At 42.2% G+C, this 16,127-nt stretch overlaps 1 protein-coding gene across 2 annotated transcripts in view; it reads left to right on the top strand.

Annotated features, from left to right (window-relative positions):
- The first annotated feature begins 10,395 nt into the window (after positions 1 to 10,395).
- Positions 10,396 to 16,127, top strand: part of POMGNT1 (protein O-linked mannose N-acetylglucosaminyltransferase 1 (beta 1,2-)) — a 35,441-nt gene continuing 29,709 nt past the window's right edge. The window contains exons 1-2 of one of the 2 annotated variants that reach the window (XM_034414995.3): positions 10,396 to 10,933; positions 12,862 to 13,058. In XM_034414995.3, the coding sequence (XP_034270886.2) occupies positions 12,948 to 13,058 (111 nt within the window). In that variant the 5' untranslated portion in view covers positions 10,396 to 10,933; positions 12,862 to 12,947. The remainder of the gene's footprint in view (positions 10,934 to 12,861; positions 13,059 to 16,127) is intronic. The other variant, XM_034414996.3, reaches the window with a different exon arrangement.

Raw genomic sequence — 16,127 nt, 5'->3', positions numbered from 1 at the left:
ATATTTAGTAAGTCCAATTGGAGTTTATTCTGGGGAAGATATGTAAAGCCTTGTAGTATAATATAATTACTGTTCAAATGTGTAACTCTAGAAACATAAGAAGTGGATGTTTACCAGACAGACTGTCTTAAACTGGTCAAATAGTAATCAAATACTTTTGCTACAGACCAGATAGACCATATTCTCTGGAGTTGCTGCAATCTGAAAGTGTGAAAAATAAGGAACACCAACAGTTCCCACTCTAGACACAGTAGTCTAACTACAAAAGAAGGTGATTTATGGGATCAAAGGGGCATAGGATTATTATTATTAGGATCCAGTCATGACAGAGATACTATTCTGAAGATCTGAGTGAAGAAAAATTTCTGTCAGTGGCTATATCCACTTCCATTTGAGAGCAATAAGTATACAGTGAAGGTCAAGAAGCAATGGTGGAAAGGGAAAATAATATCAACTGTTATTTTATTTGTACAGGAGCTCAAGGCAATATGCTAGTGTTTCCTCCTCCTATTCTTCCACACAACAGCAAATCTGTGTGGAACATTGGGTTGACTAGAGAATGACTAGTCCAGAATCCCAATGAACTTCCATGTCCAGGGGCAGATTAGAAGTTCAACAGTTTACCCACAATACCACACTGGCTCTTATCATACCAAAGTTCCTCTTGGGTTGCAAGTTTTGTGGTGTTGCAGTAAATTACTTTCTTTCATGGTATTTATGCACCATATCTTTGGAAACACTGTGTGTGTGTGTGCATGCACACACCCACACACATACCTTTCAATCAGTGGCAACTGTCTGGACTGAACCCTGCAGGATTTTTTGGCAAGAATTTTCAGAAGTGGCTTGCATTGCCTGCTTACTAGGGCTGACAGAGAACGACTGGCTCAAGGTCATCCTTAGGCTTTGTGCCTAAAGTGAAACTGGAACTCATGGTCTCCTGTTTCTAGTGTGGTGCCTTAACCATAATACCAAACTGGCTTTCATTTGGAGATTTGTCAAAAAAAGAAAAAAAACTGTTCGCAGCACATGAGCCTACTACAAGGTGACCTTGTGATTTTGCATAGCCTGAAATACTCCTGCCCTTTGGAATTCTTAAAGGGACAAGGGCAGGAAACACAGGATGGGCAGTCTTCAGTTTTTCCAAATGCTTAATTGGAGTAGAACATAATAGCACAGAAGCTGCCTGTGTAATCATATCTTATCATACATACTTATACATGTGCACCAGGGGTGGGTTCTAATTTTTTTTACTACCGGTTCTGTGGGTGTGGCTTATTTTGTGGGTGTGGCTTGGGGGTCATGTGACTAGATGGGCATGGCTAGCTGGTCAGAGTCATTTCTGGAAGGTCCTCGCACTTACAACCAGTCCTCGCACTTACGACCCGACTCATTTGTTTGCTTTTAACACTGATCAGCTGTAGGACGGCCCTTTGAAGCCCTGCGGCAAGAATTTAAACAGTTTTTTTCCCTCTAGTCATCAGCTGGGACTCAGGAGGCAGCAATAGATTGGGGGTGGGACCAAATAAAAGGTAAGAATAACGTGGGTGGGAGTGGGTGGGAGGGCGGGGGGGAGAACCGGTTCGGTGATGTCATATCGTCACCGCTACCGGCTCGGCCGAACCGGACCAAACCGGGAGGAACCCACCACTGATGTGCATCCAGCATGAGATTTCCTCTCAGAATAAGTGATGTTATGCAAAGAACAGAAGGGAATAAGAAATAAACATTCAAAGAGTTTAAAAACATATCTGGAAAGTACCAATTGAAAAAGGATGATGTAACATATCCAATATAATATATCCAACCTATAAAAATAAAATGCAGAATGAGATTATTAATTTATAATAATCTGGCCATTCTGGTTTATACTTTTAAAAAAGTGAGGTCTTTTCTTTGTTTCTCCCACTTTGTAGCTGACAGTCATGCAAATCTGAATGGCTAGGAATTAGTAGTTCCTGAACCACAGAGCTACCCGCCTGCCTGCGTGGACAATGAATTTAGCCAGAACTTACAAGGAAATGCACGCAATCAGCCATTTAATTGTCAGTCTACTCCCAATGAAGTTCCAATCCATCCCTTCAGAACAACAGCAGCAGCAACAACAAAGCAACACGTAAAACACCATCCATGATCAATGACAGAGGAGATCCAGACTGCCCTGTTAAGTTTCTTACTGGCGTAGAAGAAAGAACTTCAGCCTAGACAGCTGCAGCTGCGTTTTGACCCTACTTGGCATTTACTCAACTAAGAATGGAAGGTGCATCAGATGAAAGATGACAAGCTGTCTCCTGTCCCGAAAAGTAATTTAGAGGAGGAAATCTGGAGGATTCCCTAAGGAAGGTAATGAGTAACGGCTACTATCCTCTGCAATTCAAATTATCTGAGACACACATAGGCAACTGAAAAAGTGTCCATGCTTTGCCCTTAGAATAATCTTATTTTATCAAATGTAAGATGCTGCAAAAATCCTGACCAGCACTAGATGAGGTTTTGCAGCCTAGATACAATAAGCCTAACGTAGAAAAAATCCTGATACCGCTAATCAGCATAGCTCAGTAAGGTAGATTTTATTTGTAGACAAAGAATAGGCAGGATTTTCCTCAACATCTCCTAGTAAGACTGGAAACATGTAATATGTGTAGACTATAATGGACTAAATCAGAGATAGAAAAATGCAGAAATCCGTTATTCCTTCAATACTACTAGATATCTAGGGAAAAAAGGAACTTTTAAACATTATTTTGGCCAACTCACAAGAAGGCAGTTTATTATCTGAGAAAGCTTCTCTGGAAACTTGGAAGAACTGATAGCGATACTGAGCTAGACTGACCAAATTGGTAGGAGTTTCTTCTTATAGTCCTCAGATGATTCTGTCTATAAGAATAGTGTTGAAGTCCAAAATGCCTACTCTGGATGAGTCTTGCTGCTCTTAAGAGATGAAGTATATTGTAGTCATCACCAACAAATAGTGAAATGGCCCATCTGTGAAACAATATGAAAATGGAATGGGGCAGGGGTGGGTTCTATTTACCTTTCTACTGGTGCGCAGATCGCTGATGACAACATCCGGGACGGAGGCGGGGCCTCCTGCCAGTTTTACTACCAGTTCTTGCGAACTGGTCTGAACTGGGGGCAACCCACCACTGGAACGGGGTATTTAGCATTTGGTCTATGGTTATAGTCCTGCATTCACTGACTTATGGTCATTCAGAACAAAACCAAATGAAACTCACCTCTAAATAGACATTTACTATATATAACTCCATTGCAACAATATGTCCGATTGAAAAGAAAGAACCAACTGATCTTAATACAATATTATTGTATTAATTAGATCAAAATTCATTTTGAGTAGTCTGTTAGCTAGAAAGCTGCATTTTTAAGAACCTTACAGAAAATCCACCAAGAGCAATAAAAGAGCAAGCAGTAAAATTATCCAGTAGCTAATCACAACATCTTAATGGAATGATTAATTTGAACACTGATGTCAACATTGTGAAGTCAAAGCTAATTAATTAAAATTAATTATTTAAATAATCAAATAAATGGATTTATTTTACTGATTTATTTGAATATCCTTCCTGCCCTTTAAAGTTCCCAGAATGGCTTGCAATGTATGGCAATTACAATAAAGCAGATTAAAGCGAAAACATCAATATTAAGAGAAGTACAAATCATCCAACAGTTTTAAACAAAACATAAACAGAGAATTTGAGAGCCCATGAAAAGGTCTCTGCCTGATAATGAAGTGATATCAAATCAGACTCTCTGGGAAAATTTCACCCATCACCATCTCTGATTAGCAATCAACCTTCTCTGGAAAAATGCCCTGGCTGTTTCTAAATATGACATTTAAATTATGTAAATAATCTTCAGGATGCTCAGCCTTCCATCATACCTTAACATCACATCAACTTATTCAATTTGAAATACTACTTATGTTGACTGGGACTGTGTCTAAACACAAACTTAAGGAGTTAAAAAAATTCAATCTCCACATCTAAAAGAAATCCTAAGGAAGCACAGAACTGTGTGGGTGAGACTGTGTTTAGTAAAATATTTTCCCATGAACTAAATCACCCTGATTCTGTTTAGCTGTGCCATTATGCTGCCACTTAGTGGTGCAAAATTTCTTCTGCATCAAATAGCCAATCTACTTTTATTACAAAATGATTCAACCTATGGAACAGAGGCAGAGTTGTGGCCACTGCTCCAAAGCACCACTTTTGCCCATCTCTGTTTTTAGGTGCAGACTCTCTACAACAGGGGTCTCCAACCTTGGCTGGTGAATTCTGGAAGTTGAAGTCCTCCAGGCTTAAATTTGCCAAGGTTGGAAACCCCTGCTCTACAAGTGCTACAGCCTTGTAAATGAATTGACTATGGGTGTGCTACCAGCCTTCAAAAGCACATTAGTTGCTACAGTGGGCAAGAATGAGTGAACTCTTCCAGCAGCACTTGGGGTACACTTCTATGCTGGAAACAAAGGAGAGGAATTTCCACTAGCAATTTTCTTGACTTGAACCAGGCAAAAGGGCAAATGGAGTAATTTATCTCTCTTGCAGCAGCCTGTTCACTCTCTCCTGTATGCAATTCCTTGTCTCCCGAGGCCATTGGGAAAATGCTTAAATATACTTTTGGTTTACCTGCCTGCAACACCAAAGAGGCCCTATAAAAATTTATGAACTAAATATTTTCCCCATTTCCCCGTAATATTAAAGTAAGCAACTACAGTGATCTACCTAATTAAACATATCCTGAGTTCAGGCAGGGTTATCAAAACTGGATTGCAAGCATCTGGATGACAACTTAATGGCAGGAAACAGAGTTTTCCACATGTCTTTGCTGTCATCTCCTGATCATCTAGATTTTTGCATCCTAGGTTAGCTGTATGTAACATCTTCAGCCTAGGACTAGGTCTATTAGCCCAAGTTCAGGAGAAATAAAGTATTTGTTTAAAAAATTACACAGATTCATTAAGGGCACATCTACCAGTAGTGATCAGTTAGCTAAAGGTGAGTAGTATATGTCCATGCAATATATCTGAGAAGTTTCAAAAAATAACAAGGAATAAAGAGCAACCAAGATGATTAGGGGACTGGAGGCTAAAACATACGATGAATAGTATGGCTAGGCTAGTGAAGAGAAGGACCAGGGGAGACATGATAGCAGTGTTCCAGTATTTGAGGGGCTGCCACAGAGAGGATGGGGTCAAGCTATCCAAGACACCCGAAGGCCAAACAAGGAATAATGGATGGAAGCTGATCAAGGAGCTGATTCAACCTACCTTGTTTCCCCGAAAATAAGACCCTGTCTTATATTTTTTTGAAACCTGAAATAAGCGCTTGGCCTTATTGCCATGCATTCAAAAGCTTGATTGGGCTTATATTCAGGGGATGTCTTATTTTGGGGGAAACAGGGTAGAAGTAAGGAGAAATTTTCTGACAGTGAGAACAATCAACCAAATGGAACAGCTTGCCTTCAGAAGTTGTGGGAGTTTCAGAAGCTTTCAAGAGACTGGACTGCCATTTGTCAGAAATGGTGTAGGGTCTCCTGCTTGAGCGGGGGGTACAAGGTCCCTTCCAACTCTATTAATCTGTATCTAAAGAACAAGAAATTACCAGGTTTCATGTTAACTATTCAGAATTTATCTCCTTTATCGTACAGAATTAGAGAGCAAAGTAAATCAACATCAATGATCATAAATATTGTCCAAATAATTGTTGAATGCAACGATATTTATGTGCACTCCAGCTAAAATATTGTATTCAGCCCTGCCACTATCAGTCAACTTTTGAAAGTCCCTGACAACTGGGAGGCTATAGAACCCTGATCCTATCTGACATATAGCTGTCAAAATTTGACACTATCTGATTGCTAATATACAGCAGCAGTCAATTATTTAACATTATGTGACATGTAGCAGCCAGCATTTATTTATTTATCAAACTGTTTCCCAACCTGTAGCTATTGGTTAGGCTGGTTGAAGATTTTGGTCCTTGCTTAAAAGAATAAGCAATAAACTGGTGCAGAAATCTGCTGTCGGTGATAGCAGGTGATATACCCTGGAACTAGTGATGATGTAATATAAGACATCCTCCTTTGTGTGCCTGTTGGCTTATCCATGATTTAGCTCAATGTGGGGTCCTTCATGTTCTCTGAGCTTGGATGTTTTCTTGCAGATGTTCCATTACCAAACTAGGTGTGATTAATGTACCAATATTACCTAGTTTGGTAATGAAAAGTCTGCAAGAAAACAATCAAGCTTAGAGAGCACCAAGGACCCCATAGTTGAACCCTGAGCTACAAATATTCCCCTACAAATTATTCTACTGGTAAGTTCAGAGGTGAAATGCTCCCGGTTCAAACCGGATCACCCGATCCGGTAGCGATGGAGGCGGGTGGTTCGGAGAACCGGTAGCAAAAATCCCTGCCCCCCCTCATGCCCAGCTGAGTCGCACAATCATCAGAGGCTTTTTTTTTTTACTTTTAAAAGCATTTTTTCTACAACCTCTTCAGCCAAAAAATGCTTTTAAAAGTAAAAAAAAAAAAAGCCTCTGATCGCACGGCTCAGCAGGGATCGTCAAAGGCTTTTAAAAGAAAAAAAACCTTTTTTTCTTTTAAATGCCTCTGACGATCCAAGCTGAGTTGCCTGATCTGCAGAGGTTTTTTTAAAAAGCCTCTGCCGATCGGGCAACTCAGCTGGGATGGTCAGAGCCTTTTGAAAGCATTTTTTTACAACCTCTTCGCTAAAGAGGTTGTAGAAAAAATGGTTTTAAAAGTAAAAAAAAAAAATTAGCCACGCCCACCCAGTCACATTACTCCCCCACCCCCCACCCCACCAAGCCATGCCCACAGAACCGGTAACAAATTTTAGATTTCACCATTGGCTCAGTTCTCACATTTCTTTAAGGCAGTGGTTCTCAACCTGGGGGCCATGACCCCTTTGGGGGTCGAACGGCCATTTCACAGGGGTCGCCAAAGCCCTCTCCCCCCCCGCCTTCACTCACCCTCACTCTCTGCTCTGTTGGATCGCCGGCCATTCGTTTATCCCACCCACTCCCAATCTATTGCTGCCTCCGATGGCTAGAGGAAAAAAAACTGTTTAAATTTTTGCCGTGGGGCTTCAAAGGGCTGCCCTATAGCCAGTGGTGCAGCCGAACCGTTTGTTAAATTGCTGGCTTGCCCCGCCCCTCCGCACCACTATTTATTGCCAATAAATAGTGGTGGGCGAGGGGCGGGGGAGCCAGCAATTTAACAAATGGTTCGGTGTTTTTTTGTAATTTTATTGGCCCGTGGAGCTTCAGCATAGGCTAATTAGCCCTTGCTTAAATCGGCTCCCGACTCCCAGCTGATTTGCTCTCAGCTGTTTTGCTCAGGGCTCTGCTGCTTGCTTGGAAAGAGTGCTGATTTTTTCCCCCCTATCTATGCTTAAAAACGAAACTGAAACTGCTTTGCTGTTGCTGCAACTTGGAAAATTAGGCAGGCAGATTTCTTTTCTTTTTCCTCACCAAAAAAGGTAGGTGCAAACAACGGGAAATTTAGGGAAAAAGAGGAGATTTTAAAACACAAAAGAAAAAAAGCTCTATTTAACTAGGGAGTTGTAATAATTGAGATACTATTAATTGTATATTGTGTTGAAAGCAGAAATGGTTAAGTTGTGGTTTGGAGGAATATATGGGGGAAATTATTTGGTTTATTATTATTGGTAAATATAATTAATTGATTTGTAAGAAATTGGATTGCATGGAAATAATTGGAATATTCATGTTCATATTGATTAATATACAAAAAAGGTAGTTATATAACTAATTGATTTATATTAAAATGTTGAATTTATATTAAACAACTGTAATATTACATAATTAACCAATGTGAGGATGGATATAAAAATAGATGACAATGGGAAGGGGTATAATATAGAATAGAAGGGAAAAATTGAATTTGATTAAGATTAGAGATGAGGATGAAGGGTAATATTGGTTTTTTACAAAAATAGATGAGAAATAAATATGGCAAAAAGGAAATAAAGAAATTGTAAATTTAATTGAAATGACTAAACACTGTTTAAATTTGTGAACCGGCCAAACACTCTGTTCAAAGAAAATACATTGTATGTTTGTATGTGTGTTTTTAATTATTGTTATTTATTCATATTTGTTCTTTTTTATTCTTTAAAGTGTAACAATTCATTCTTTATCTTAATATCTTTATATTTGTTTGGGGTTGGCTTTCTTCCCTTTCATCTTTTTTATGGTACAGCAATCTTTCTCCTCAAACCTACCACCTCTTTCTTTTCTTTCCTTCTTACTTTCTCTTCCTCCCCCTCTTCTTCTCCTCCCTACTTCCTCTTCCTTTCTCCTTCTCCTCCTCTCTTCCTCCCTCTCTTACCCTCACTCCTACTCTAATTTCCCTTCCCTTCCTTCATCCCTCTCTATTGCTGTATCCTTTTATGCATATGGACTACTCAGAGGGCTGAAAAAGTTATTTCTGACTGGTCCTCGCACTTTTGACCAGTCTTCGAACTTACGACTGTCCTCACATTTTATGTTTTTGCCCTATCTTGTCACCATGGTGAAGAGAAGCAGTTGTGAAATGAGTGACACATTGTTAAGAATGCTACAATGGGCATAAATAATGACCAGTCATAAGTGCGAAGACCGGTCAAAAGTGCGAGGACCTGTCAGAAATCACTTTTTTCAGCCCTCTGGGTAGTCCTTTTGTGCATATGGACTACTCAGAGGGCTGAAGAAGTTATTTTTGACTGGTCCTCGCACTTTTGACCAGTCCTTGAACTTACGACTGTCCTCACATTTTACGTTTTTGCCCTATCTTGTCACCATGGTGAAGAGAAGCAGTTGTGAAATGAGTGACATGGTTGTTAAGAATGCTGCATGGGCATAAACGTGAGGATGGTCATAAGTGTGAGGACCAGTCAAAAGTGCGAGGACCTGTCAGAAATGACTTTTTTCAGCCCTCTGAGTAGTCCCTATACACATAGCCATGGCTACCCGGTCACATGACCAGCTAGCCACGCCCACCCAGTCACATGACCTCCAAGCCATGCCCACAAAATAAGCCACGCCCACAGAACCGGTAATAAAAAAATTTAGAACCCACCCCTGGTTGGGGGTCACCACAACATGAGGAACTGTATTAAAGGGTCGTGGCATTAGGAAGGTTGAGAACCACTGCTTTAAGGGCTCACACCATTGTAGGGAGGATTTGGGTCAGGTCATATTAATCTGAGATGGAGGCAAAGGAGGACACCCTTTTATAGTTTTAATAATTTAAAATCAAGGAATTAATGCATGGCTTCATCTACAGGTGGACCTTGACTTACAAACGTTCATTTAGTGACTGATCAAAGTTACAATGGCACTGAAAAATGTGACTTGACCGTTTTTCGCAGTTATGACCTTTGCAGCATCCTCATGGTCATGTGATCAAAATTCAGACATTTGGCAACTGGTTCACATTTGTGATGGTTGCAGTGTCTCAAGGTCACATGATCTCCTTTTGTGACCTTCTGGCAAAGCCAGGTTGCTAACTTAACAACTGCAGTGATTCACTTAACAACTGTGGCAAGAAAGGTTGTTAAAATGGGCAAAAACTCGCTTAACCAATGTCTCACTTAACGACAGAAATTGTGGACTCATTTGTGGTCGTAGGTCGAGGACTACCTGTACAATACTAAGTGTCTTGGCAGAATCATGTTCGTTGTACAAGCAATACCAGCTTGGGACCAATGGTGGGTTGACCCTGGTTCGGACTGGTTCGCAAGAACCAGTTGTAAAACCGGTGGGAGGCCCCGCCCACCACCCTGGATGTCGTCATCGTCTATCTGCGCATGCGCGATCAGTAAAGGTAAGTAGAACCCACCCCTGCTTGGGATCCTTTATAACACCAAGGCATAAAAGATGATCTAAAACAGGGGTCTCGAACCTTGGCCACTTTAAGCCTGGAGGACTTTAAGCCTGGAGGACTTCAACTCCCAGAATTCCCCAGCCAGCTTTGCTGGGAGTTCAATTCTGGGAGTTGAAGTCCTCCAGGCTTAAAGTTACCAAGGTTGGAGACCCCTGATCTATAAACCTCACACTTAGCATTCCGTCCCAGACCCCGATCCAGCCACATGAAAGCTTCACACGAAGTATAAGCCTGACGGACGGAAGTCCCCGAAATCCGCCTGCTTCAAATCCTCTTCAAACCCAGGGGATTCCAGACGGCGGTGTCTAGGAGAAAATTCCTGCGTAAGCGAGCGAGAGACCGCGCGTGTACCTGCACCTGCCAACCTTTCCCTCCAAACTGGAGGGAAATCTACACAAATCTACACTGGGGGAAATTTCGACTTCAATGCAAGCCAAGTCCGGGGGGGGGAGAGAGGCAGTTCTTCTCACCCCCTCGTCTCCTTCAAGCCCAATGCGGGTCTGCTCTCCACAACGCCGGGGAAGGGGAACCCAGGAACGAGCTGCCACCTCACAGACAGACATAGAGCGAGACTGCTGGATGGAGTCTTCCCTCCCCCCCGCGCCCTCTTTCAAAAGGCGGGGCCCCAACTTGAATTGACAACCGAGATACCCAATCACAGGTTGCGCTCTTTTTCTTGCGGCTGGTTTTTGCTGCTGCCGCTGCCGCCGCCCGACCTGAATTGAAAAGCAAGAGAGGCCTCGCCTCCTCTCCGGCCGCTCCGCCTTTCCGCCCCCGTCTACCCCAACCTGGCCAGTAGCCTTGCTTTTGAGCCGTCTCCTTTTAAGACCCGAGCTTCTAACCTTATATCCCGCGCCGGAAGCGGAGCGGCGCCTTCATTTCAGCTTTTCAGTGTGAAAAGGTGTGTTTCCACCCGCGCTCTTGCAGGGGGCGGCTGGAGTTCTAGAGTGCGCGGCGCCGGGCTATGGAGAAAGCTCCGCGGCTGGCCTGGCGGGGCTCAGCGCCGGTGAGTGGGGTGTAAAAATCAAAGGGTTTCGCTTGGAGAAAGCGGGAATGGGGGGGGGGGTTGTCCTTTCCCAGACACTGACGATTCATTTTGCATCATCACCATCATCCACTCCCTTCCGTTTGTTTTCTGGGGGGAACCGGTTCCTCCGTCTTGTTAATTTTAAGGCGCTTCCAAATCCGTCTCGTTTATTAAACGGGCGGGGTGATAGGAGAAAAGAGATCGTCCGGCCCACGTGTGGGGTTTGTTTTGAGACAATTGTAGGATGGCCGGCTCCTTTCTTTGGTAGCCAAGGCTGTCTTTCTTCTCTCTCTCTCCCTCCTCTTCGGCGTGGGGATTTCTGCTTGTTTTTTGTTTTGCTGAACGCTCCTCCTCCGCCTTTTATTCGAAAGCTCCAGGCGGCATCCCCGTTTCCTTGATGAATGTAACTCTTGATATAAGAGTTCCTTTGGGGTTGGGGTAATTTGTGGGAAGGGTTGAAAAATGTTATAAAAACGGATGGTTTGTACATGTGTTGCCCCTATAAATTCGTAGAATGTTTGGCTGGCATGTCGATGAATGGGACCAGTCACGAAAGAGCTCCATGGGATTTGAAGTCCAGAATATGGTAGACGATGGCAGATTGAGGAAGAAGCTATTTTTTTATTTTTTTTAAAAAAAAAAACCTCTAGAAAATCTCCTTAGGGCGATGAAGCCTTATCACAGATGCTGATTCTAAAAGATGAAAAAAAAATCTATAATATTTATCACTTTGCTGTGTGATCTAGAGATCTGTAGAGCTCTATAGAGCTCTGGATCAGAAGGCAATTCATAGAAGAACTCTCTTTCTTAGCAGTGTTGGCAGGATGCTTCTATATGGGAAATTCAGAACCAGACAGATCTGGTTCTTTAACAAGCATTGCAAACTTAGATCAGCCCCCATGCCATTTCTAGCATGTTCAGATTTTTCTTTTAATCTTTCTGAGAGTGGAAATGGGACCTTTAAAGCGCTCCATGGCACAGGACCCGGATACCTTCGAGACCGTCTTCTGCCACCAATAGCCTCCCACCGACCAGTCCGTTCCCACAGAGAGGGTCTCCTCAGGGTGCCATCAGCCAAGTTATGTCGGCTGGCGACACCCAGGGGGAGGGCCTTCTCTGTGGGAGCCCCAACCCTGTGGAATGAACTGCCCCCGGAAATACGTAAGATCTCCGACCTCTGGGTGTTCCGCTGCGCACTGAAGACCCTGTTGTTCCGCCAGGCAGGGCTGTCAATATAATAATTTTAAATTGGGGTATTTTAATTTTTGGGGTTTTAAATCGGCCAAATCTATTTAATTATTTTAATTTTTAATTATTGTTGTGTCTTGTGTTTTTAAATTGGCTGTACACCGCCCTGAGTCCTTCGGGAGAAGGGCAGTATAGAAATAAAATAATAATAATAATAATAATAATAATAATTATTATTATTATTATTATTATTATTATTATTATTATTACTACAAAATTTTCTGGATGCCGCTAAGATCTTGCCACCCCCTCCCGTTTTCTGATTGTCGCCAACATCTACAGAAGGTTCTGTTAACCTGAAAAATACGTTTTCTGGGCGGGGATTACACAATATGAATATAGTAACTATGTTTTTTGGGGGGAAATGTGGCATAAAACTCAAGGTTCTTTGCTTGACTCCATGTTCAACAGTCCTCATTCTTCTTTTAGTTTTCCCTGACAGAGAAGTCATTGTCATTTCTTCCGGTCTGTCCTTGTCACACCGTTACATTCTGCAAACTTTCAAGTGTACTGCCCAGAATAAATTATGTTAATGAAATATTTGTGCAAACTTGGGGTTTAAAAAAAAACAGCAAAACATAGTGACATTCTCTCAGACATTTGAACCTAAATATGACCAGCTCTTCCTTTCATTTTATTTCTTTACTTTGTCCTGCCAGGTTTAACTTGAAGAATTCAACTAGAGAAGAGCAGATGGTGAGAGTTACCTCATGTTATCTACTGCTGTCCCTTTTGCCCTGCTGTGATGGATGAATGGAAGCCTAACGCACAACCCAAGCCGTGGAAGAAACGCAGCTGGTACCTGGCCTGGAAGTACAAGTTGACAAATCAGAGGGCACTCAGAAGAGTGTGTCAGGTGAGAAGAAGCCCTACTCATCGCCCTTCTGTTTAGATACTTTGGTAATGGGGAACATTATATCTGATAAGACGATTAGCAAAGATCTTGGCTTTGTATACTTCTGGATTATAGTGTTTAAGGAACAGTAATCCTTGAAATGGAATCACGTGGAGATGATATTCTTTATATAGCCTCAAGAGCATATTTACACAAATGGACACACCACTTTGGAAAGACAGGATGGTGTAGGATTTTGCAAGCTAGCAGATCTATTATAATTCAAGCTGTTCTTCAGGCAAGAGTACAGGCTATGAAAGCTCAAGTTTCAGTAAGAATTACTCAGCATGGAACATTAAAACATTTGTATCTTTTTAATGTATCAGACAAGGTCATATAATCTGAACATGTTTCTTTTGGACATTTGCCTACTTTTTTTCTGTTTAGTTTATTTTTCTGCCTAAAGAAAAATTGCATGCACTTTCCATTAAATATTTAAAAAAATATGTAATGAAGGGTTTTTAAACCATTTCCAGACTGATACATCTGATAATTACAATTCATAAATTGTATCCTTTTTTTGATAGTATGGACTGCATGTTTTAAAAAGGAAGGAGTGGGTCAGACCTTACACAGGAACAGAAATCTATACAAGATGACTGGGCAGAGTACAATAAAAATCAAGAATTAGAACATATAATAAAACCACTCAAAATACTTATATAATTAAACGCAAGAAGAAGATCACAAGAAGGTTAGAATCAGAATGTTCTGCATGGTTCAGTTTACACATGGGCTCCCTGGTACCAGAAAATTCCCAGCCTGATGAAAAAACAACAACCATGTTTTGAGGCCTTTCCAGAAGACCAAAAGGATTAGGGCCAACCTCACTTCAGGGGAAATGCAGGTCCTTTTGTAACATATTAATTTGTATCCCACTTGCTACAAATCCTGTTTTAGTAATGATGATTTCTAAATGCTCTGGACTGTAAATTCTCCACCAGCATTTTCAGAATAGTAGTCCTATATTAGGGACGATGGGCTAGTATTTTAAATCCAGAACAAGTAAGGTTGCCTTAAGAGGATATCTGTGCTTCACAGAAGCTTCCTAGCAGCAGCTAAGCTGAACATTTTTGTAGATTCATTGAAACTCACTGATACTACAATGTATCCAGTCTATTGTCTGTTTGAACATAGAGTTTTCTTTGCCTTCACTTTCACATGCTATTTATCTGTGTATATTGATAGATCTAAAACTCATGTGCATTGCTTTTCTGGTTTTAACCAAACAGTTGAATGGGTCTCTTACAGATTGTAATGCAAACATTGTATTGTAGTATGTGTAATCAAGCCAATTATGCCTTATTCAGAAATGATGATTAAGGTTGTGCTGCATATGCCAGGTTATCCTGGCTAGGTGGCTCAGTGGCTAAGATACTGACTTGTCGATCAGCGGTTCAAATCCCTAGTATAGGTCTTCTGCATGAGCAGGGGATTGGATTAGATGACCTCCAAGGTCCCTTCCAACTCTGTTAATTATATGAAAGGAGATTGGAAGCCAGGCATAACCTAAGGTGTTTTTTGTTTTTTTCCTTTTTGCAAAGCAACTTGGTACCCAGGTACTTTTGCTGGCAAGGAATAGGATGAGCAAAAGTTCCTGCTGAGGACCCTATTAATGCTTGCAGAAAGTTCCATGCCATTGGATATGGACGATAATTAGTTCATTTAAGCAGATTCATATAATGGAGTAACAGAGTTGGAAGGGACCTTGGAATTCTTCTAGTCCTGGGGTCCCCAACCCCTGGTCCATGGTCTGACACTGGTCCGTGGCTGGTGGTCTGCGCAAATAAGCAAACCTCATCCATGGGATGCAGGCAGTATCAGTGGTGGGTTCCTCCCGGTTCGGCCCGGTTCTGTTCTGTCCCCCTTCCTCACACAGGCAAACGTAATACCAAGCATGCCTGCCAATATTTTATTAGGTAAACAGATTAGAATTCTTGGCAGACCAAGGTTTTGGCAGCAAACTGCCGAATGCCTGCCAAGACCGTTTTCACTCCCATAAAGCGGGAGTCCCGTAAAGAGGACTTATCTTCAGTCCGTTCAAGGAGCAACAAATTATCCACGAGACAAGAATTTAGTCAATGTTCAGTACAAAATATATCCAAGCCGAATTTCAGAGATCACGATGTGACTTTTTTTCCTTTTATTTGATTTATATGCCGCCCTTCTCCGGAGACTCAGGGCGGCTTACAATGCGTTAAGCAATAGCCTTCATACTTTTGTATATTTATACAAAGTCAGCTTATTGCCCCCACAAACTGGGTCCTCAATTTACCTACCTTAGAAAGGATGGAAGGCTGAGTCAACCTTGAGCCTGATAAGATTCGAATTTACAGTAATTGCAGACAGCTGGTGTTAATCACAATGCTATCAGTCTGCTGAGCCACCAGGGTTTAACTTTGTCCATCACAAAGCCTGAAGAGCAATCCCACCCACTTTTATTCCTGGTGGGTATGGCTCCGTGACTCAGCTCAATCTCTGGTCCTCCCACGCCTCTTCCGTTGCTGCGCATGCTTGTCCCTCCGACGTTGCCTGGGATCAAGCCAGGATTCATCATCCTCGCTCCCTATCAATTGGTGCTCCGATATGCCTTTCTCCTGGCACATTCCAGGCTGTTCCTCCTGGCCTTCGGATGGAACCTGAGGCATTGCCAGAAAGGAGGGTCCTGGAGAGGGAGGCCTTGTCAGTTCCTCCCCATCGCCTTCTGAGTCCTCTTCCTCTGTTAGGACAGGCTCGGGAGTCAGGGTCACAACAGGTTCTCCCGAGCCAGTAGCGGTGACGATATGACGTCACTGAACCGGTTCTGGCCCCCCCCGTGCCTCCCACCCCCGCGCCCCCCCACCCCCCACGTTATTCTTACCTTTTATTTGGCCCCACCCCCAATCTATTGCTGCCTCCTGAGTCCCAGCTGATGGCTAGAGGGAAAAAAACTGTTTAAACTCTTGCTGCAGGGCTTCAAAGGGCCGCGCTACAACTGATCAGTGTTAAAAGAAAACAAATGAGTAGACCAGTGCCTGCAAAAATACATGA

The sequence above is a fragment of the Pantherophis guttatus genome, chromosome 3 (genome assembly GCF_059756535.1).
Source record: "Pantherophis guttatus breed Tessera chromosome 3, ASM5975653v1, whole genome shotgun sequence".
Lineage (NCBI taxonomy): Eukaryota > Metazoa > Chordata > Lepidosauria > Squamata > Colubridae > Pantherophis > Pantherophis guttatus.
The sequence above is the reverse complement of the archived record's forward strand: the minus strand, read 5'-3'. Positions and strand labels throughout refer to the sequence as shown.